The 23,269-nt window shown below is 27.0% G+C and overlaps 1 protein-coding gene across 1 annotated transcript; it reads left to right on the forward strand.

The window, feature by feature from the left end:
• Nucleotides 1–4,852: 4,852 nt before the first annotated feature.
• On the forward strand, nucleotides 4,853–8,972 carry LOC109801104 (protein DETOXIFICATION 17). The gene is made up of 8 exons (XM_020362094.3): nucleotides 4,853–5,132; nucleotides 5,919–6,463; nucleotides 6,796–6,882; nucleotides 7,042–7,098; nucleotides 7,235–7,473; nucleotides 8,060–8,178; nucleotides 8,470–8,556; nucleotides 8,638–8,972. Exons 1-8 carry the CDS (start codon nucleotides 4,935–4,937, stop codon nucleotides 8,734–8,736), a joined length of 1,431 nt encoding a protein of 476 aa, XP_020217683.1. The 5' UTR covers nucleotides 4,853–4,934; the 3' UTR covers nucleotides 8,737–8,972.
• Nucleotides 8,973–23,269: the final 14,297 nt, after the last annotated feature.

Raw genomic sequence — 23,269 nt, forward strand, 5'->3', positions numbered from 1 at the left:
AATAAAACAATGAAACAACATTTTTAACAATGTAACTGAACTACAGTAAGTTATGTGGCCTCCATGACACCAATTCTTGCAAGCTCTGTTTTTATTGATTCGCTTCAAACAGCATTATCAAGTATCAAATAAAATCACTCAAAACTGTGATCCCTGCTACCAAAAGTTGCACTAAAATTAACTTCTCATCACAACTTCTAAGAGCATTATGCATGAACTTTTCATAAGCAAGTATATGAGGAAAATGAATGGATTCCAACTCATCTAGTGCCTAAAAATAAAAAGCATTGCAGCATTAATGTGTATCTAATTATGCCTAAAAAGTAAAGGCACTACTATTATTAGCATGTGATTTCCTAACAAAATTTTCTCTATACCATAAATATAAAATCTGTTTAGATACGAATTTAAAAGGATTTTTCAAAGTTTCTTTTCAAAATTTTAAAAAAAAATTTGGCAGAAATGTTCTTAAAAACACTTCTAACTTATATTTAAAGATACTCATATACTCTTATTAAAATTGTGGCACTTTAACATGTATAATTACTTTTCTGAATTTAAACTATTTTATAAGTAACTATCTATTTATAATATAAAAGCTAAATTATTTTGTATTACGTTGACAAGTCAACTTAAAATATCTCTAAAATGTTGTCATGTCAATAAAATTGCTTGTGTCATTCTGAATTACTCCTCTTATTTTGATGATATAACTATATAATAACTACAAATTCTAATGTCTCCCTTCAATGAGCTCTGTTTTCAGATACAAGTCGGTCCTAACCTCGATCCAACCGAGCATATTACTTTCTTTACTTTCTCAGAAAAAGAATCTAACTTAGAAGGATGTGCTAGAACTTCTCTCTATTTATTTATAATATAAAATCCAAACTACTTTGTATTACGATAACATATCAGCTTAAAATATCTCTAAAATGTTGTCATGTCAAAAAAATTGCTTACATGTCATTTTGAATTACCCTTCTTATTTTGATGATATAACTATATAATAACTACAAATCCTAATTTATAATATAAAAGTAATAATAACTACAAATCTTAATGTCTCCCTTCAATGAGCTCTGTTTTTAAACACAAGTGAGTCCTAACCTCAATACAACTAGGCACATTACTTTCTTTACTTTCTCAGAAAAAAGAATCTAACTTAGAAGGACGTGCCAAAACTTCTTTGTATGTAATATAATTATAAAAATATTGTCATTCTTCATTTTTTGCCTTATCTGAAAGGTCTACTAAGCATATATATCTAAATTAATTTTTCTATGAAATTATGAAATAATGTTAGTAAGGTTTAATAAATAAATATACTCACACGTTAAAAAAGACAGACATATATCATTAGTATTCTCACCTACTATGTTATTAATTTTAATAAATAATAATTGAATATTATTTATTATTTTTTATAATTAATATTTTAATCAAATTATGTCTCTTAATTATGATTATATGCAATTATACTAGCCCAAAAAAGAAAACTTAACGACTTAAAATGGTTAGTCCACAACAATCAATATTCCATTTCGGTGACGGCTTTGCAATATATGATTGATTACAATTCTGTATATTCCATTTGCTATAAAAGTTTCCAGAGAATTAATTAGAGGAATGTTTCCAACAAAAATAGTTTATTAATTCTTATATGTCCCTACTACTTTTCCAAATTAATCCCGCGAATATATATAATTTAGCTGAATATGTAGATAATTCATATACAATATCTTTTTTATTTATTGTGAGTTTTAATAATTGATATTTTTTTTACAAATAATTGAAATTCAATTTTTTATCTGAATCTTCAATTTTTGGAAACTTTAAAAACCTTGATTAATGAACCTATAAAACTCTTCAAATAGTATCTAATTCAATCTAAGTATAGTAGATATTCCTTCATTTCCATCTCCAAACATTTTTAATTTCCCTGTGAATTTTATAAAAAAAGAATATTCCACAATTTACATATATTAAAATATTATATAAAAAAATATGAAGGTTCAATAAATCGCATAACGCGAGCACATGTCTAGTTAACTATCAAAGGAGTAAATATTACATCATCCTTGATCTAGAGAGAACTTTTGTTTATTATATACTATATGAACTTGTCGTCGTGAATTTGTTACATCTATATAACATTTTATTTATAATAATAAATTAAATATAAAATACAGAGTGTTTTTACATTTTTTTTGTTAGACTAATTTCGTCACATACGCAACTTTATGTATAACTTCCGATTTTCACTGTCATTTCTTCTTTTCAATTTTTTTTATTTTATTAAAAACACACAATACTAACATCTTTTATTGTACATTAAATGCATTATTTGTAGCTACTCTTCCAACTCTATTTTTTTTTTCCATTCTTACTTTTATATTTTATTTTATCGTTGAGAAAAATCTTACTTTTCTATTTGTAAGTGCCACTTAGTTTTTTCTTCAACTCTATTTTCCCCCCTTCTTTACTATTACATAGTTTAAAATAAGAATTTTTCAAATAGACAAACCTAAAATTAGGGATGGTACATCTGAATATATTTTTTTTAATCTATTTACTATTTATACTAGTGGATAATGGATAATAATTTATGAAGTTAAAAATTATAATAATTAATTAACATTGTATAAAATAATTCAATATTATATTATATCAAAATCAAATAAAATAAGTTTATTTATTAATTTGAAATTTCTATAAAGTAAAAACAATATTGTAAATAACATAACAGTTTTATTTATACACTGTACAGTCGAAATCTTTCTTTCTCTCCCGAGAGAGATTATTTTTGCAAGTAATATTTATAGATATAGATATTTTTAATGATAAGTTTTTTTTAAAAATTTGTTTGAGGTATATATATATATATTTTTTATTAAAATGCTTTTTAACTATAATACTTTTATTTACTTTATCTTTTAATTTTTTATCATTTAAAATAAATATTTTTAGTTCCTATACTTAACTTTTTCAATCTTTTTTAGTCTATAAAGTTTAAGATAAATATTTTTAATTTTTATACTTTCAATTTTTTTTAATTTCTGTTATTAATTTTTTTATAATATTATTTATTTTGGTGATAAAAGTCTTTAATTTTGTAAAAGTAAAACAAAATGTCTCGACAATAAACATAGTAAGTAAGAGTATAAAAGAGATATTAAGTATTGAAAGATCTAATTTAATATAATTTAACAAAATAAATTAACGTTAAAAAAAATAATATGTATGTAATTTATGTTTATTTTATCGTTTTAATGATGCACAACTTGGTTTGCATCCCAATATTTACCGTATAATTTTATTTTCACTTTTTTATTTTGTTCAAGAGGTTGGTATAATGAGCTCACAAGGTTCCTCACACACTGATCCTAGCTACAGACCAAGCTTAAGCTATTTGTTTGAGAGCTAATAATAAGTGAATGGTCCCATACACCGATCCTAGCTAAAGGACCAAGCTTAATTAAGCTATTTGTTTGAGTGCTAATAATAAGTGAATGGTCCTTTTTTCTTCTCTTGTCTTTATATATATGTGATTGTGATTGTTGCCCTTCTCAAGGTGATCATGCCCGATTGCATGTCTTCCACGTTGTCCATGTTGGACAAATTAGGGCACCAATTTCCCATTAAAGTCAAAGTCTAACTTACTTGGACTAATTTATTGGGTCCATTTTATGTTGGTGATTAAGCAAGCCTACACTCAAGTGGGAAAAGAGCAAGGGAAGCAGTGCCTGAATTGAGGTCCCAAAACTTACTTTTTAGGCAAAACATGTTGATATTTAATTTTATTCTTCTATTTTTTATTGGTTTTTGTTTTATAATTTTTTTAAAAAAATTTTATTGTCATTTATTAATATATTATGTCATTATTAAATAGTAATAAATTCCTTTTTTAAAAATATTAAAAATTATGAATACTAAAATTAAAAAAAAAAATTAAGAAGACTAATCTAAGAGAGAGATATTTAAAAAAAAATACAAGATTTTGGTATTATCATTCAATATTCCAAATTATTAACGAATTACCAAAACCTGAGGCTATTATCCTTTTTGAGGATTCAATCTTCTTTTTCTTCTTTCTTTTTAACTTGTATTACCACAAAAAGAAGGAAAAAAATTACCTGTTTTGCAATTATACCAAATAAGAAGAAGTGTGTTTTGCATTTATTTGAAGGTTTAAATTAAAAATGAGTTTAATATACATTTTTAATATATAAAATAAAATTGCATTGTTAATTAATAAACAATTATTGTTATAATTTTTGAAATAATTATTATAAATTAATTTTTACACTGCTAATTAATCATCATTCATCTTTATTATGACTTTTAAAATAATTATTATAAATGTATAAATTTATTATATATTACTATTTTTATTAAATGTTTAGAGTAATTTTTTTACGCCATTAGTATATTTACTATTTATCTAATAAAATTAAAAGTTTAATAACATTAAATAATCAATCAATCACAAATTATGTATATATAACTATTTAATAATTCTCATTAAAAATCGGTAAATTTATCATACATGACAATTTTGATTCCATCGCAATCAGAAAAATGTATACTATTTAATGTTATAACTTATTCTCGTAATAAATTAAACTTTTAAAGACAAATTTAATGATTATTTTTATTCATTAAAGTTGAACAAATTTATAAAAATATATATATAGTATTTAATGTTATTAATTTACGAATTAAAAATGTCAACGATAGTTATAGTATTAATGACTTTAAGTAGTTGTACATCGTAATTTTTAATTAGATGGCAGTGTAAATTTTTTTTATAGAACATATATTATTTCTATATTACAATTCTAATGAAAACATATTCTTTATTTTCTTACGCAATACTAACAGGAATGGTTTGAGAGGATTGTAGCTGTCATCTCTGAGAGTTGAGCAAGAGAATGGCCTTATGGAACAAGGAAATAGAAAAAGAGTTAATGAAGCAACTATGGTTGGCTGGGCCTATGATATTTGTGAGTGTCTTTCAGTATAGTTTACAAATGATATCTCTCATGTTTGTGGGTCATTTGAATGAGTTGCTTCTTGCTGCTGCTGCTTTGGGAACTTCATTTGTCAATGCTACTGGTTACAATATTTTGGTATGTTTACACCATTTCCTTCTATCTTCTATTTTACCACCTTCCACACATTATTCATAAGATATGTATTATATACACTACTAAGTGTCTAACTTTTATTTGTATCTGTGTTGTGTGTGATGTTCATGACGGAATCCATATTTTGTTTTGGATTGAAAGCCAAATTATTTCTTTAGATTTTAAGTAAACAGTGTATATATAGACAGTGCAAAGGATTATTGTATTGTCATATACATTAACTTTGTTGACTTTAAGAATTTCACCTTAAAATATACCTATCATGTTAGGAATTTGTGTTGTGTGTGGTGTTCATTTGTTTAGGGTTGAAAATCAAATTACTTCCGAGGGTCCTTTAAGGATATTGCGAGATTTTGGTTTTGATTTTCAAAGGAAAACCTATTTAGTTAAAAGAGAGCTAAACTATTCTTAATTCAATTTCAAAACACTTTTATACCGAAATTCGAATATCTCGCTAACCATTAAAGAAAAAATCTCGATTCACTTAGATCAAATTCTCAACAAAATACATCATGTAATCTTAAGGTTGGATGAGAACAATAAATATAATTGTGATAAGAATGACAATGAAATCGATGACATAATAGCGATTTATTGTGATAATAATGGTTGTAATAGTGGTTATCCTCGTCGCTACAATAATCATCTTCCACTTTCATTGTGACAATTGTGGGGATAATATATTATTATGATTATTATTATGCATTTTTTTCTTCTTATATATAATGTTAATCTTTCTTTCTCATGTTCATGGTTGACTTCATTCAGATGGGTATGTCAAGTGCACTAGACACATTTTGTGGTCAAGCATATGGAGCAAAGCATTTTCACATGCTTGGTGTACACACCCAAGGAGCCATGTTGGTTCTCATCCTTGTTACCATACCCATCTCTGTTATTTGGGTCTTCTTAGGGCGCATTCTAGTTGTTTTTCACCAAGACAAAACAATTGCAGCTCAAGCCCAACTTTTTGCAAGATACTTGATCCCAAGCCTTTCAGCCAATGGGCTTCTTCGCTGCATCACCAAGTTCCTACAAACCCAAAACATAGTCTTTCCTATGGTGGTAGCCTCTGGACTCACTACCTTACTACACATCCTTCTCTGTTGGGCTTTTGTTCTGAAACTTGGGCTTGGTTTGAAAGGCGCTGCCATTGCAATTTGCATTTCAAACTGGTTTAATACTATAATACTTGCACTTTATATTTGGCTCTCTCCTTCATGCAAAAACACTTGGACCGGTTTCTCTACGGAGTCACTGCATAACATCCCACAATTTCTTAGACTTGCTTTTCCTTCAACACTCATGGTGTGGTATGATATTCATTTCTAAATCAAATTTCACTTCCATAGTATATAACAACTTGCATTTTTAGAATCAACATATAGTCCTTTAATCCCATGTTTTTGTCATCAATTTGGTTATTGAAGCATAAAAACCAATGAATTCAATTATCTTGGGATCAATTTGATGAGACTGATAAATAAAGGACTAATTAATGTAATGTAGGGCATATTTTTGGAACTTAAAATGCACTATTAGAGATTACTTGCAAAAATTTATTTCTTTTCCTTGTGACTGGTAATGTGAATGAGTGATGCTGAGAAGTTCTAATTGCTGCTCCTATTGTATCACTATGTTGCAGCTTAGAATCATGGACGTTTGAAATAATGGTGCTTCTGTCTGGTGCTTTTCCTAATGCAAAATTGGAAACTTCAGTACTTTCTATATGGTTAGTTTTTCAGTTAATATCTTGGGGGCTATGCTACTATATGTTATGGATATTACATATATCATATGCTATTATATTTATCTTTCTCGTTTGAAAACTCCATTTTCTTCCCTTGTCGTTGTTAATGACCAATTGTACTTTTTTCCTCTTTCATCCCAGCCTCAACACATCTGGTATACTTTGGATGGTACCGTTTGGAGTTAGTGCTGCTGGAAGGTTAGTCTTTTATACTGAACATACTAAAATAAAAATGTGCATGCTATTACCATATGTAATGTTGCAGTGACATGTCTTTTTATGTTTATCATTGTCCATATATAACAAGTTTCATTGCATGTTTATGCTTAAACAGTACAAGAATCTCAAATGAATTAGGGGCTGGTAAACCAACAACTGCATATTTAGCAGTTAAAGTCAGCATGTTCTTGGCCTTCACAGTGGGGATTTTAGAATTTGCAGTCCTTATGTCAGCATGGAAAGTTTGGGGGCATGCTTTTACCAATGTACATGAAGTGGTCCTATATGTGACTTCCATGGTGCCAATTCTTGCAAGCTTTGCCTTCATAGATTCAATTCAAACAGTATTTCAAGGTATTGAAAAAAATCATTCAATGAGGTCCATAATTATCCATTTTTTCCCCTTTCCCCTGTTGATTGAGTATTCAGGAATTGGATTAAATGGATTTCAAGGAAAACATAGTATTCTCATCCAATTCCATCACTTTTCTTGTTTTACTATCATTTTGCTAATTCAATCCGATCTAGAGAAATTTTGATAAGATTTTTTCTGATATTTATTTTTATTCATATTTTTTATTTGATTTTTATGGTTTACATCGAATTGAAACGTAATATAAAGAATTTATTTGTTGAACTAAACACTATAAAATAATGGGTTTGTATAGTAATTAAACATTATACACTGTTATGTGAATGATTTATTTAATAAAAAAATTCCATATTCAAACCCCAACATATACGAAAACTTTTCACATCAACCAGTCAAGTACCACTAGTTGAAGTAGTCTGTAACTTTATTATACCAGTGATACCTTGTCACAACCAAAATAAAACACCATAGAATGCATATGGAATGTAATGCCTTCAATTCATTTTTTGAGGAACCTAATTGTTTATCTGTTTATATGAACTTTGCTAATTCCTTGATTGTGAACAGGTATTGCCAGAGGATGCGGTTGGCAGAAACTTGGTGCAATTGTCAATCTAGGATCTTTTTATTTTATAGGCGTTCCTTTTTCTGTTGTGACAGGTTTTGTCCTCCACATGAAAGGACGGGTAATATAACCATTTTATCATTCAGAAAACATCTTAGGGTGAATATTAACGAGACTTCTCCTATCAGGATTAGAGTTTTTCATTGCTAATTATTCAGTTTATGCAAATTATGAAAACTTTAATTCTAATAGAACAACATAGTAAACAACACTTAAAATACCTGTCTAAGTGTTGTTCACATTAAAATCCTTCAGAGTTTGATTTTTAGCCAAGAATAATAACATCCTGCATCATAGATAACATGCATGTTCAACTGAAGTTGGTGATTATCTTGATTCTTCATAATTTCAGGGGCTATTTTTAGGGATAGTACTGGCAATTATCGTTCAAATGTTGTGTTTTCTTGTGATCACCCTACGTGCCAATTGGGAGGAAGAAGTAAATTGTTCAATCTTGAACTCAGTTTTGTTATCATTTTTATCAGGTATGGATATTAACAGAAGTGTGTTCATTGTTCAGGCAAATAAGGCAACAAAAAGGGTAGGAGGCAGTGGAGTCCAACTTCAAGAACTTTCGGTTGACCAAAATGTTAATTCTGCTCGCTCGATAGATAGTTGAAGAACCATTTCTAGATTTTTGTAGAACTAGAGTGACTTACCTTGAAATAAATGCATACCAATGTACTTACAGCACATCCATGAGTAATTATTCCTTAGCGTACACTCCTTTAGTTACTTTTTAAATTTAAATGTCTGTTTTTTAGTAAAATTATTTATTTATTTATTATTTACAAAACTCATGACAATATTAATTAGAATAAAGTATAAGTACAACAAAAATTGTAATTTGTATAACATCATTTTTATGTTTTTCTTTCATCATTTTATTGATTATGAAGAGAGATATTATTAATGATGAAAAGAGATAAGAATAAAATTAATGTTATATAAGTTGTTGTGTATTTTTTTATTTTATGTATAAGACTTAAATGTTTAATTCACTAAAATGATAAAAAATAGTTAAATTAGTTGATAATAATAAGTTTATCTTTTATATTTACATATGTAATATTCAAAATTTTATTAAATAAAACAGGTTATTTTGATTTTAAATATTTATTGAGATTATTAGAAAGTTTATCATATTTTTATACGTATTTTTACTATTCACATATACGTATTTTTACTATTCACATATACGTATTTTTACTATTCACGTATACGTATACGTGAATAGTAAATGGCTGCTAAGGGTGGCACGAGGGAAGCAAGGTTCAATTTTATAATTAATTTGAATATTTTAATGAATAGTGCATAGTAATTTATAATATTATTTTAATGAATAGTGCATAGTGCATAGTAACTTCAAAATTTCTATAAATAGGGGCCTAAAGTTTTGAAAATTCAGAATTCTAGAGAGAAGGAAATTCTGGAGAAATAGAGAGAGAAAGTAAGAGAGAGAGAAGGAGAAAGAAAAGGAGGTTCTGCTCTAGTGCCTTGTTTAAGGAGAAAGAGGAAGAGATTCTGCCCAAGTTTTTAGAGAGATATTGCACTAGTTTCAACTCCTACTTATCTAGGTAAGGGGGAGGAGAACCTTATCTTTTTAAAATTTTATATACTATTATGTATATTTATTTATGTCATTTACTTGATTATATTTATTTAGTGGGGTGCCCCTAACCTCATTATTGTTATATTTATTCAGTGAGGTGTTACTAACTTCATCTAACTCCTTAACTTTTAATTACCCTGTTTATTTATTTATGTTATTTCTATTATTTAGTGGGGTGACTGTAATATCCCAAATTTTATTAAATAAAACAGGTTATTTTGATTTTAAATGTTTATTGAGATTATTAGAAAGTTTATCATATTTTTATATACGTATTTTACTATTTATATATACGTATTTTACTATTCACATATACGTATTTACGTATTTATGAATAGTAAATATATTATTATTTTACTAAATAGTAATTTCCAAAAACAAGAACGTAAGCACTTACGTTTGTTTCAAATTATTATATTATTTTTTAATGAATAGTAATTTATAATATTATAATAATGAATAGTGCATAGTAACTTATAATATTATTTTAATGAATAGTGCATAGTGCATAGTAACTTCAAAATTTCTATAAATAGGAGCTTAAGGTTTTGAAAATTCAGAATTCTAGAGAGAAGGAAATTCTGGAGAAATAGAGAGAGAAAGTAAGAGAGAGAGAAGGAGAAAGAAAAGGAGGTTCTGCTCTAGTGCCTTGTTTAAGGAGAAAGAGGAAGAGATTCTGCCCAAGTTTTTAGAGAGATATTGCACTAGTTTCAACTCCTACTTATCTAGGTAAGGGGAGGAGAACCTTATCTTTTTAAAATTTTATATACTATTATGTATATTTATTTATGTCATTTACTTGATTATATTTATTTAGTGGGGTGCCCCTAACCTCATTATTGTTATATTTATTCAGTGAGGTGTTACTAACTTCATCTAACTCCTTAACTTTTAATTACCCTGTTTATTTATTTATGTTATTTCTATTATTTAGTGGGGTGACCCTAACCTCACTATATTTATATATTTATTCAGTGAGGTGTTCCTAACCTCATCTAACTACTTAACTTTTAATTACTATGTTATTGTTATAATTATTCAGTGAGGTGTTCTTAACCTCATTTAACTACTTAACTTTTAATTACAATGTTTATTTATGTTATTATTATATTTATTCAGTGAGGTGTTCCTAACCTCATCTAACTACTTAACTTTTAATTATTATGTTTATTTATTTACGTTATTATTTAGTGGGGTGTTTCTAACCTCATATATTTGTTTAACCTTTAATTACTATTACTTATTCTATGATTATTCTTATCTATAATAATTATTAATATATTCACATTTTATATTGTTTAATTATTTTATAATAATTGTCATTGTCATTTAATTAATTAGTGCTCTTAATATATTTTATTTAAATTTGTGTTATTTAATTAAAGCTTAAATAATGATAAATTCTTAAATCTATTTTGAGTAATTTTTTTATGATTAATATAATTTGTTAAAATGTCTTTTACTCATTTTAAAGATAATTAATACTCTATGGCCATAGATGATAAAGTTTGAATTATTTGTAGCTGGAGGTTTAACCTTGGGGATTTAAATGAGTAAGAAATAGAGGTGGAATATCTTTTGGTTGGTGTTATAATGATGCTCATTTATCCTGACTAGTCACTACAAGTATAATTCAAATTTTATTGTATCAAGAAAATCTAATATTTAATCTGTATAAATATATATTTATATATATATATATATGTTAAAATTTTATTTATAAATAATTATGTTTATTCGTTCGAATTATTGTATTTATTGGATATTGTTCTTACTCCTTTCTTTTCTTTGTTTTTTTTAATTAAATATATTATAAATAGATGGATCAACTTGAGATTCCAGATCATTTTGCTGTTATTATTACTGCTGTCCTACGTGGAAGGAAATTGGAATACGGAGGCTATTTGATGGATCTGTTATAACTTTACTTGTCAATCATATTATTTTAATTGTAATTTTCTTTCCGTTATGAATATATATATATTGTATTTAAATAAGTAAGGAAAATGAATAATGTGTAAAATAATACGTTATTCTAAATATTTTAGAACGATATGTTATGTATTAAATTCACAAGATATTCTTTTCTTTACTTTTATTTTTATTAAATAAATATATAGATATTGTTAATGATATAATTGCGAAAATATTATAATTTTATATTGTATAATTTGGGTATTAGAATTAGGCGTTACATTAAATGGTATCAGAGCAACGTTCCATGTGTAACTTGGGGAAATGTGCTAACCATGTTTCTATTATAAACTGATCTATAAAATTACAGATGGCAGGAAGAAGGAATACCGAACTAACAGAGGCTGTACAAGCTATTAGGGACATGGCTGCCGCCTTGTTAAGGAATCAACCACCAGGAAGAACAGGAGAGTCACAAGGACTTGTAGAATTCAGAAGCAATAACCCTTCCCAATTTGATGGAGGATACAATCCTGAAAAAGCTGAATTATGGATTAAAGAAATAGAAAAAATATTTCGAGCTATGAACTGTTCTGACAACCAAAAAGTAAATTATGCAGTATTTATGTTAGTAGGAGAAGCAGAATATTGGTGGGATAGTACCAGGAGATTATTAGAAGGAGGGGGAATAATCATTACATGGGAAGTATTTAGAACCAAATTTTTTGAAAAATATTTTCCTAATGATGTTAGGAGGGCTAAAGAAATAGAATTTATGCAGTTAAAACAAGGGAATATGACAGTGGGAGAATATGCTTCTAAGTTTGAGGAATTGGGAAAATACTCTACTTTCTTTTATCACCCTGATGAGAGGATGAAGTGTATTAAATTCGAGGATGGACTTAGATCAGAATTAAGAAAGGCAGTAGGGATATTGGAAATCTCTGATTTTCCCACATTAATACACAAGTGTCGATTTTTGGAAGGTTTTGATCATAATAAGGATAATAGACCAAAATCTTTTGGCCCTCAATTTAGTAAGAAAAGGGATAATGAAAGAAAACCTTATGTTCGACCACAATGGAAACCCCAATCCTCTCAATTTGCAGGAAATTCCAGTAGGTCCATTAATAATAAAGCCAAGTGTTTTAAGTGTGGACAGGGTCATTATACTAAAGATTGTCATCTCAAAGGACCTGTTTGTTTCAAGTGTGGAAAGCCTGGTCATGTATTTTCTGAGTGTGGACAACCAAAGACGCACGTGAATACTTCCGGATCCAAACCAAGACCTTCTACAACTGGAAGAGTTTACACCATGACCGGAACTGAAGCTGCTCAAAACAATGATCTAATACAAGGTAAATGTTTCATTAAAGGCAAAACTTTAAATGTACTGTATGATTCAGGCGCAACTCATTCTTTTATCTCCAATAATTGTGTTCAATACCTCCAATTACCAATTTCTTCTTTAGAGAATAATTTGATTGTTTCAACCCCTACAAACAAATCTGTAATTGCCAATAAGGTTTGTTCAGACTGTCCTATTTTTATTGGCGATAAAAAATTTCTTGTAAATTTGATCTGCTTACCTTTATCACAATTAGATGTGATTTTAGGTATGAACTGGTTATCTTCCAACCACGTTCTTCTTAATTGTGCAGAAAAGTCTATAATATTTTCTGATCCTAAGGACCTATCGATTTCATTATCTAAACCAATAAACAAGTTTCCTTGGGGTAAAGTTCAAGGATATTTAATCTTATCCTCTATAGAAGCTAAAGAGGAAGTCAACTTGAAAGATATAGCTGTCGTTCAAAATTTTCCTGAAGTCTTTCCTAATGATATTCCTGGTTTGCCACCTGACAGAGAGATTGAATTTTCGATTGATTTAATACCTGGAACTGGACCAATTTCAATGGCACCCTATAGGATGTCACCTTCTGAATTAGCTGAGTTGAAGAAACAATTAGAGGAGTTACTTGAAAAACAATTCATACGCCCTAGTGTATCACCTTGGGGGGCTCCTGTTTTGTTAGTCAAAAAGAAAGATGGAAGCTTTAGACTGTGTGTGGACTATCGGCAATTAAATAAGTTTACCATAAAGAATAAATACCCTCTTCCTAGGATAGATGATTTGATGGATCAATTAAGAGGAGCCACTGTATTTTCTAAGATAGATCTAAGATCAGGATACCATCAAATCAAAGTGAAAGCAGAAGACATACAGAAAACTGCATTTAGAACAAGGTATGGTCATTATGAATATCAAGTAATGCCTTTTGGAGTAACCAATGCACCTGCAGTGTTCATGGATTATATGAATAGGATTTTTCGTCCGTATTTAGACCATTTTGTGGTGGTCTTTATAGATGATATCCTCATATATTCTCGAACTCATGAAGAACATGAAGAACACCTTCAAACTGTTCTCCAAATCCTGAAAGACAAACAACTGTATGCCAAACTTTCTAAGTGTGAATTTTGGTTAGAGGAGGTTAAGTTTTTAGGACATGTGATTTCCAAAGATGGAGTGTCTGTGGATCCATCTAAGGTAGAAGCAGTTCTACTATGGGAACCTCCAAAGACGGTAACAGAAATCCGTAGTTTTTTGGGTTTGGCAGGATATTACAGAAGATTCATTGAAGGATTTTCTAAAATAGCTATGCCTTTAACTCAACTCACCAAGAAAGGACAACCCTTTGAGTGGACAGAAAAATGTGAGAATAGTTTTCAGGAGCTTAAGAAAAGATTAACTACTGCACCAGTCTTAGCCTTACCCAATCCTAATGGACAATTTGTCGTATTTTGTGATGCCTCAAAAATGGGATTAGGGTGTGTTCTTATGCAAGATAGAAGGGTAGTAGCATATGCTTCTAGACAGTTGAGAGCTCATGAAAGGAATTACCCAACCCATGATCTAGAACTAGCTGCCATTGTTTTTGCACTCAAAATATGGAGACATTATGTGTATGGTGGTAAGTTTGATGTTTTTAGTGATCATAAAAGTTTAAAATATTTGTTTGATCAAAAGGAACTGAATATGAGACAAAGAAGGTGGATGGAATTTTTGAAAGATTATGATTTTGAATTACATTACCATCCAGGGAAAGCCAATGTTGTGGCTGATGCACTGAGTAGAAAATCCTTACATGTCTCCTCATTAATGATTCAAGAGATGAATTTGATAGAAAAATTTAGAGACATGAGTTTATCAACTACGGTAAGTCAAGATAAAATACAATTGCATGCGGTTCAAATTACTAGTGACTTACATGGACAAATTGGTGAGGCTCAGGTAGTTGATAAATTCATTCAGAAGAAAAAGAGGTTGATAGGTCAAAAGGATGGTGAAAAGTTCGATTTAGATCAAAGAGGAGTTTTGAGATTTAATAATAGGATATGTGTACCAAATGATTCAGAAATTAAGAAAATAATTTTAGGTGAGGCACATAAGAGCAAGCTGAGCATACACCCTGGGGCAACAAAGATGTATCAAGATCTCAAAAGAATGTTTTGGTGGCCCAAAATGAAAAAGGAAATAGCACAATATGTGGCTACATGTTTGATTTGTCAAAAAGCTAAGATAGAACACCAAAAGCCAGCAGGAATGTTACAACCCTTAGATATACCTGAATGGAAATGGGACAGTATAGCAATGGATTTTGTAGTTGGTTTACCACGAACAATTCATAAGTTTGATTCCATATGGGTTATTGTGGATAGACTAACAAAATCTGCTCATTTCTTACCCATCAACATTAGGTATTCTCTAGAAAAATTGACTGAACTGTATATAAGAGAGATTGTAAGGTTGCATGGGGTACCATCTAGCATAATATCTGATAGGGATCCTAGATTCACTTCTAGATTTTGGGGAAGTTTACATCAAGCATTAGGAACTAAGCTTCGTCGTAGCTCTGCATATCATCCTCAAACAGATGGACAATCAGAAAGAACCATACAATCCCTAGAAGATTTATTGAGAGCTTGTGTGCTAGAGAATTCTGGTAGTTGGGACAAATACTTGCCTCTGATTGAATTCACTTATAACAACAGTTTCCATTCTAGCATAGGTATGGCACCCTATGAAGCTTTATATGGAAGAAGGTGTAGAACTCCTTTGTGTTGGTTTGAGACAGGAGAGAATTTAATCTTGGGTCCTGAATTGGTGCAACAAACCACGGAAAAGATCAAAATGATTCAAGAAAAATTGAGAATGACTCAAAGCAGACAAAAAAGTTATGCTGATAAAAGAAGACGACCTCTTGAATTCCAGGAAGGTGATCATGTATTTTTGAAAGTTACACCAACAGCTGGTATTGGTAGGGTAATGAAATCAAAGAAACTCACTCCTCGATTTATTGGTCCTTATCAAATCCTTAGAAAAATAGGTCCTGTTGCTTACCAAATTTCTCTACCACCTTTTCTTTCTAATCTCCATAATGTTTTCCATGTGTCTCAGTTAAGAAAATATATTTCTGACCCTTCTCATATAATAATGCCTGATACAGTACAATTAAAGGATAACCTTACATTTGAAACAATGCCTGTACAGATCGTAGACAGAAGGATCAAGCAGTTGAGAGGCAAACAGATTGCATTGGTAAAAGTCATTTGGAATAAAGACACTGGAGATGCTACTTGGGAACTCGAAGAAGAAGTTAGAAAAAATTATCCTTATCTATTTTAAGCAATAAAAATTTCGAGGACGAAATTTCTGTAAGTAGGGGAGAATTGTAATATCCCAAATTTTATTAAATAAAACAGGTTATTTTGATTTTAAATATTTATTGAGATTATTAGAAAGTTTATCATATTTTTATATACGTATTTTACTATTTATATATACGTATTTTACTATTCACATATACGTATTTACGTATTTATGAATAGTAAATATATTATTATTTTAATAAATAGTAATTTCCAAAAACAAGAACGTAAGCACTTACGTTTGTTTCAAATTATTATATTATTTTTTAATGAATAGTAATTTATAATATTATAATAATGAATAGTGCATAGTAACTTATAATATTATTTTAATGAATAGTGCATAGTGCATAGTAACTTCAAAATTTCTATAAATAGGAGCCTAAGGTTTTGAAAATTCAGAATTCTAGAGAGAAGGAAATTCTGGAGAAATAGAGAGAGAAAGTAAGAGAGAGAGAAGGAGAAAGAAAAGGAGGTTCTGCTCTAGTGCCTTGTTTAAGGAGAAAGAGGAAGAGATTCTGCCCAAGTTTTTAGAGAGATATTGCACTAGTTTCAACTCCTACTTATCTAGGTAAGGGGGAGGAGAACCTTATCTTTTTAAAATTTTATATACTATTATGTATATTTATTTATGTCATTTACTTGATTATATTTATTTAGTGGGGTGCCCCTAACCTCATTATTGTTATATTTATTCAGTGAGGTGTTACTAACTTCATCTAACTCCTTAACTTTTAATTACCCTGTTTATTTATTTATGTTATTTCTATTATTTAGTGGGGTGACCCTAACCTCACTATATTTATATATTTATTCAGTGAGGTGTTCCTAACCTCATCTAACTACTTAACTTTTAATTACTATGTTATTGTTATAATTATTCAGTGAGGTGTTCTTAACCTCATTTAACTACTTAACTTTTAATTACAATGTTTATTTATGTTATTATTATATTTATTCAGTGAGGTGTTCCTAACCTCATCTAACTACTTAACTTTTAATTATTATGTTTATTTATTTACGTTATTATTTAGTGGGGTGTTTCTAACCTCATATATTTGTTTAACCTTTAATTACTATTACTTATTCTATGATTATTCTTATCTATAATAATTATTAATATATTCACATTTTATATTGTTTAATTATTTTATAATAATTGTCATTGTCATTTAATTAATTAGTGCTCTTAATATATTTTATTTAAATTTGTGTTATTTAATTAAAGCTTAAATAATGATAAATTCTTAAATCTATTTTGAGTAATTTTTTTATGATTAATATAATTTGTTAAAATGTCTTTTACTCATTTTAAAGATAATTAATACTCTATGGCCATAGATGATAAAGTTTGAATTATTTGTAGCTGGAGGTTTAACCTTGGGGATTTAAATGAGTAAGAAATGGAGGTGGAATATCTTTTGGTTGGTGTTATAATGATGCTCATTTATCCTGACTAGTCACTACAAGTATAATTCAAATTTTATTGTATCAAGAAAATCTAATATTTAATCTGTACAAATATATATTTATATATATATATATGTTAAAATTTTATTTATAAATAATTATGTTTATTCGTTCGAATTATTGTATTTATTGGATATTGTTCTTACTCCTTTCTTTTCTTTGTTTTTTTTAATTAAATATATTATAAATAGATGGATCAACTTGAGATTCTAGATCATTTTGCTGTTATTATTACTGTTGTCCTACGTGGAAGGAAATTGGAATACGGAGGCTATTTGATGGATCTGTTATAACTTTACTTGTCAATCATATTATTTTAATTGTAATTTTCTTTCCGTTATGAATATATATATTGTATTTAAATAAGTAAGGAAAATGAATAATGTGTAAAATAATACGTTATTCTAAATATTTTATAACGATATGTTATGTATTAAATTCACAAGATATTCTTTTCTTTACTTTTATTTTTATTAAATAAATATATAGATATTGTTAATGATATAATTGCGAAAATATTATAATTTTATATTGTATAATTTGGGTATTAGAATTAGGCGTTACAGTGACCCTAACCTCACTATATTTATATATTTATTCAGTGAGGTGTTCCTAACCTCATCTAACTACTTAACTTTTAATTACTATGTTATTGTTATAATTATTCAGTGAGGTGTTCTTAACCTCATTTAACTACTTAACTTTTAATTACAATGTTTATTTATGTTATTATTATATTTATTCAGTGAGGTGTTCCTAACCTCATCTAACTACTTAACTTTTAATTATTATGTTTATTTATTTACGTTATTATTTAGTGGGGTGTTTCTAACCTCATATATTTGTTTAACCTTTAATTACTATTACTTATTCTATGATTATTCTTATCTATAATAATTATTAATATATTCACATTTTATATTGTTTAATTATTTTATAATAATTGTCATTGTCATTTAATTAATTAGTGCTCTTAATATATTTTATTTAAATTTGTGTTATTTAATTAAAGCTTAAATAATGATTATTGTTAAATCTATTTTGAGTAATTTTTTTTATGATTAATATAATTTGTTAAAATGTCTTTTACTCATTTTAAAGATAATTAATACTCTATGGCCATAGACGATAAAGTTTGAATTATTTGTAGCTGGAGGTTTAACCTTGGGGATTTAAATGAGTAAGAAATGGAGGTGGAATAATTTTTGGTTGGTGTTATAATGATGCTCATTTATCCTGACTAGTCACTACAAGTATAATTCAAATTTTATTGTATCAAGAAAATCTAATATTTAATCTGTATAAATATATATTTATATATATATATATATATGTTAAAATTTTATACATAAATAATTATGTTTATTCGTTCGAATTATTGTATTTATTTGATATTGTTCTTACTCCTTTCTTTTCTTTGTTTTTTTTAATTAAATATATTATAAATAGATGGATCAACTTGAGATTCCAGACCATTTTGCTGTTATTGTTACTGCTGTCCTACATGGAAGGAAATTGGAATACGGAGGCTATTTGATGGATCTGTTATAACTTTACTTGTCAATCATATTATTTTAATTGTAATTTTCTTTCCGTTATGAATATATATATATTGTATTAATAGAGTAAGGAAAATGAATAATGTGTAAAATAATACGTTATTCTAAATATTTTAGAACGATATGTTATGTATTAAATTCACAAGATATTCTTTTCTTTACTTTTATTTTTATTAAATAAATATATAGATATTGTTAATGATATAATTATAAAATATTATAAAATTTTATAATTTTATATTGTATAATTTGGGTATTTGAATTAGGCGTTACAATATATATATATATATATATATATATATATATATATATATAACCAATTAAATTGTTATCTTATATGAATTTTCAGTTAATTGATATTTATCATTCTTTTAATTAATTAGAATGTATATTTTTTTAAGAGTTTATAATTAATGCATTTTATTAAATTAAGAGAACACATTTTAATTAAAATATTTTAATATAAAAATAATTAATATATAAGATAATATAAATTAAATCTTATATAGAAGAATAAACAATTGTTATAATTTAAATCCTATAAATAAAAATAAAGATAATATTTTTTAATCAATTATATCCTTATATTTTACCTACTTAATTTTTAATTAATATACACATTAATAATTAATATATATTTATTATATAGTAAAAATACATGAGGGTATGATTGAAAATATTAAAATCATTTTATAAAAAATAAGAAAATTTGTTATGTTTGTTTTATATATATAAAATTTAAATGACTATTAAAAGGAAATATAATTAGTATTACCAAAACAGAAAATTCCTGCTAGAATTCAGTTATATAACAAATTAGGATTTAATTTCATTTAAAGAAGGAATAACAATGATAGAATAATTAAAATAAGATACGAAGTCCGTTTGTAAAAAACATTCATTTAATTTTATAAAAAAAAAATTTACACGAAAGATCCAAGATGTAAAAGTATAATAAAAATAGATTACATTAAATTTTTATACTATCTGATATTTACTTACACATTAGATAATGTGTTTGATAGCCCAAAGCTTCTCTGTTTTCCATGACCATCCTCTAGGTGTGAGGACCTCCTTTGGAATGATTATAGGCGAATTTTTTACCCCCGTAAAGTTTCTTTGTAATTATATAATTTAAATAATTTAAAACTTTTATTATAAGTATCAGTAAAAAATATTTTATTGAAAATTTAAAATTTATATTAAAATATATGTGCATTAATACAAAGTATAAATAGAAAAAAAAATGTTCACATAATGTCAGAAATTAAAAACTAAATTTACGTTTCTAAATCATTGAATAATTATAATAATTAATTAATTAAATCAGTGTTTATAAACAATAAATAATTATATAATTTAAATAATTTTAAGTTTTTATTATATTAAATATCAGATAAAATGAAATATATATTACATTTTTAAAAATTATATTCAAATAATTTAAAATATATTTGTTTGCAATCAAAATTTTAAAAATAGATAAATCTAAAGTGAAACGAAGAAGTAAAAAGAAAAAATTAATTTTCGCCGAAATCGATAAAGACTCCTATTAATATCATGATATAAAAAAAATATTATGCATTTTCCAGTGACATAAATAAAAATAATAATTTATATTTTAATAAAATAATTAAATTTTATTTAAATAATTATAATAATTAATCAATCAAGTTAGGGGGTGTATTGGTTTAGGATTTCGTAGGATTTTAAAAGATTTTTTTTGAGTAAAAAAGTCCATTGGTATTCAATCAGGATTTTATGTTACTTAAAAACAATCAAGTGGTATTCAATCTGGATTTTCAAGATTTTTTAAAGAGTCCATTAAAATCTATTGGTATTTATTTGAGATTTTTTACAACTTAAAAACAATCCATTGGTATTCAAAAATATAAGGATTTTAAAGGATTGTTGTGTGAGAGGGATTTTGATAGATTTTCTAGTGTTATCTGTAAATACCAAATTCATGAAACAATCCCATCCAAACCCATCGAATTTTGAAGGATTGTTTGAAGTGACTTTTCAATAATTTTCATGTGAGTTTTTTTATTTTTTTTTCTATGCTCTTGTCTTCTCCATGTTTTCTCTGCTAATAATACTGCACTATTGTTCATTGCTCATATATAATATTGTAGTACTGTTCTCATCTCATTCTCCTATTTTGTGAAACTCCAATATGTAAATGATAGTGTCATTGACTTGCTCTATTTTTCTGTTCGTTCTCTTTAATTGACTTGCTTTATTTTATTCTATGTAATTGAATTTGTTCCTTTATATAAAACAAAAAAAATGCTTGAAATTTCAACTTTTAAGTGGTAATTTTTTTATAACACACGTCAAGAAAAGAAAAAGGTGAAAAATGAAATTGATATCATAATCTCTACAATATATATATATATATATATATATATATATATATATATAAGATGAATTTGTTAGGGTTTTTGTGAGTAGAATGAAATGAAAATGGATCTTAGTTGGGGGAAGAACCCTCTCAGTATAAAAACTACGATCTCTCTCCTTCCCTTAAGTTTTTTTACTCTTATCCCTTCTCCTTTTATGACTCAACAATTATTTTATTTTTTTTATTATAAATTTTTCTTTTTATTTTTATATTATGAAATTAGGACTTTTTTATATTTTAAAAAAAGAAAATTAACATAAGACATTGTAATATCTAATTTTGTAGAGTTTAAGATTTATGCCTTCATTAACTTATTTTTTAAAAAAGAAAATATTGTTAAAATATTTGTTAGAATAATTTACATTTATAAATATCGTTAAAATTTATATTTCATATATCTAAATGCTTATTCTTTAAATAATAATAATAATTATAATAATAATAATTATTATACTAATATTATATATATTACATATGTAATTAGGTAAATATTTTTGGTGGATTGTGGATTTCCTAATCGACGCCAATTTTTAGCTCTATTTCGATGTGTAAGATATCATCTACAAGATTTTGCAGATCAGGGTAATGACCCTGAAAATGAGAAAGAATTGTTCAATCTTCATCATGCGTCTTTAAGGAATGTGATCGAGAAAATATTTGATATTTTTAAATCAAGGTTCACAATTTTTAAGTCATCACCTCCATTTTTATTTAAGACACAAGTAGATTACTTGTGTTAGTATGTGCAACACTACATAACTTTTTACGTAAAGAATATCGTTCTGATAAATTTCCAATTGAAGCGTTGGATGAACCTTCATCTTCAAGTTAATGAAGATCATACTTTTGAACCTATTATTCAAACCCAGGAGTAAGAGCGAAAAAATGTTAATGCTTGGAGGACTAGTATAGCTATGAATACGTGGGTGAATGCTATTTAAGAGGATAAGATATTATGGAGAATTATTATTATTATTATTTATCTAGACATTATTTTTTTTTATTATTTTTGTCTTTGACTTTTTTTAAATTTGAATGTATGAATATTTTTTTGAAATCTTATCAAATGTAAAAAATCCACGAAAATTCTACAAAATCCACAAAATCTCACAAAATCCATTAAAATCCTGATTTAAAAGTCTTGCAGAATTCATTAAAATCCTAATTTTAAGTCTTGTAGAATCCTACAAAATTTTAAAAGTCATGAAAATCCTGCAAAGTCTTTTAAAATCTAAAAAAAAAATTTAACTAAAAAAATCTTTTAAAATCCTAATCTAATACACCCCCTTAGTGTTTTTAAAAAATAAACATTATTCAGAATGTTGAAGAAAAAGTGAAAACAAAATTGATCTGCATTTTCACTATTTTATTAAAAAAAACATTATTTTGCTTTACATGTGTGTCACGTGGAACACGCGTATCAACGCAGAACTGACTCGTGTGTTCCAAAAGGACCTTAATTTGCTAAATATATAATTGA

The sequence above is a fragment of the Cajanus cajan genome, chromosome 1 (assembly GCF_000230855.2).
Source record: "Cajanus cajan strain Asha chromosome 1, NIPB_CcT2T_4, whole genome shotgun sequence".
In the NCBI taxonomy this organism is placed as follows: domain Eukaryota; kingdom Viridiplantae; phylum Streptophyta; class Magnoliopsida; order Fabales; family Fabaceae; genus Cajanus; species Cajanus cajan.

What these genes read in the sequence shown, in the direction of transcription:
- LOC109801104 (XM_020362094.3), top strand. Translation starts at nt 4,935, where the DNA reads ATGGCCTTATGGAACAAGGAAATAGAAAAAGAGTTAATGAAGCAACTA. An exon ending in CTACTGGTTACAATATTTTG is followed by an intron (nt 5,133 to 5,918) that starts GTATGTTTACAC and finishes GACTTCATTCAG; the next exon opens with ATGGGTATGTCAAGTGCACT. An exon ending in AATTCAAACAGTATTTCAAG is followed by an intron (nt 7,474 to 8,059) that starts GTATTGAAAAAA and finishes GATTGTGAACAG; the next exon opens with GTATTGCCAGAGGATGCGGT.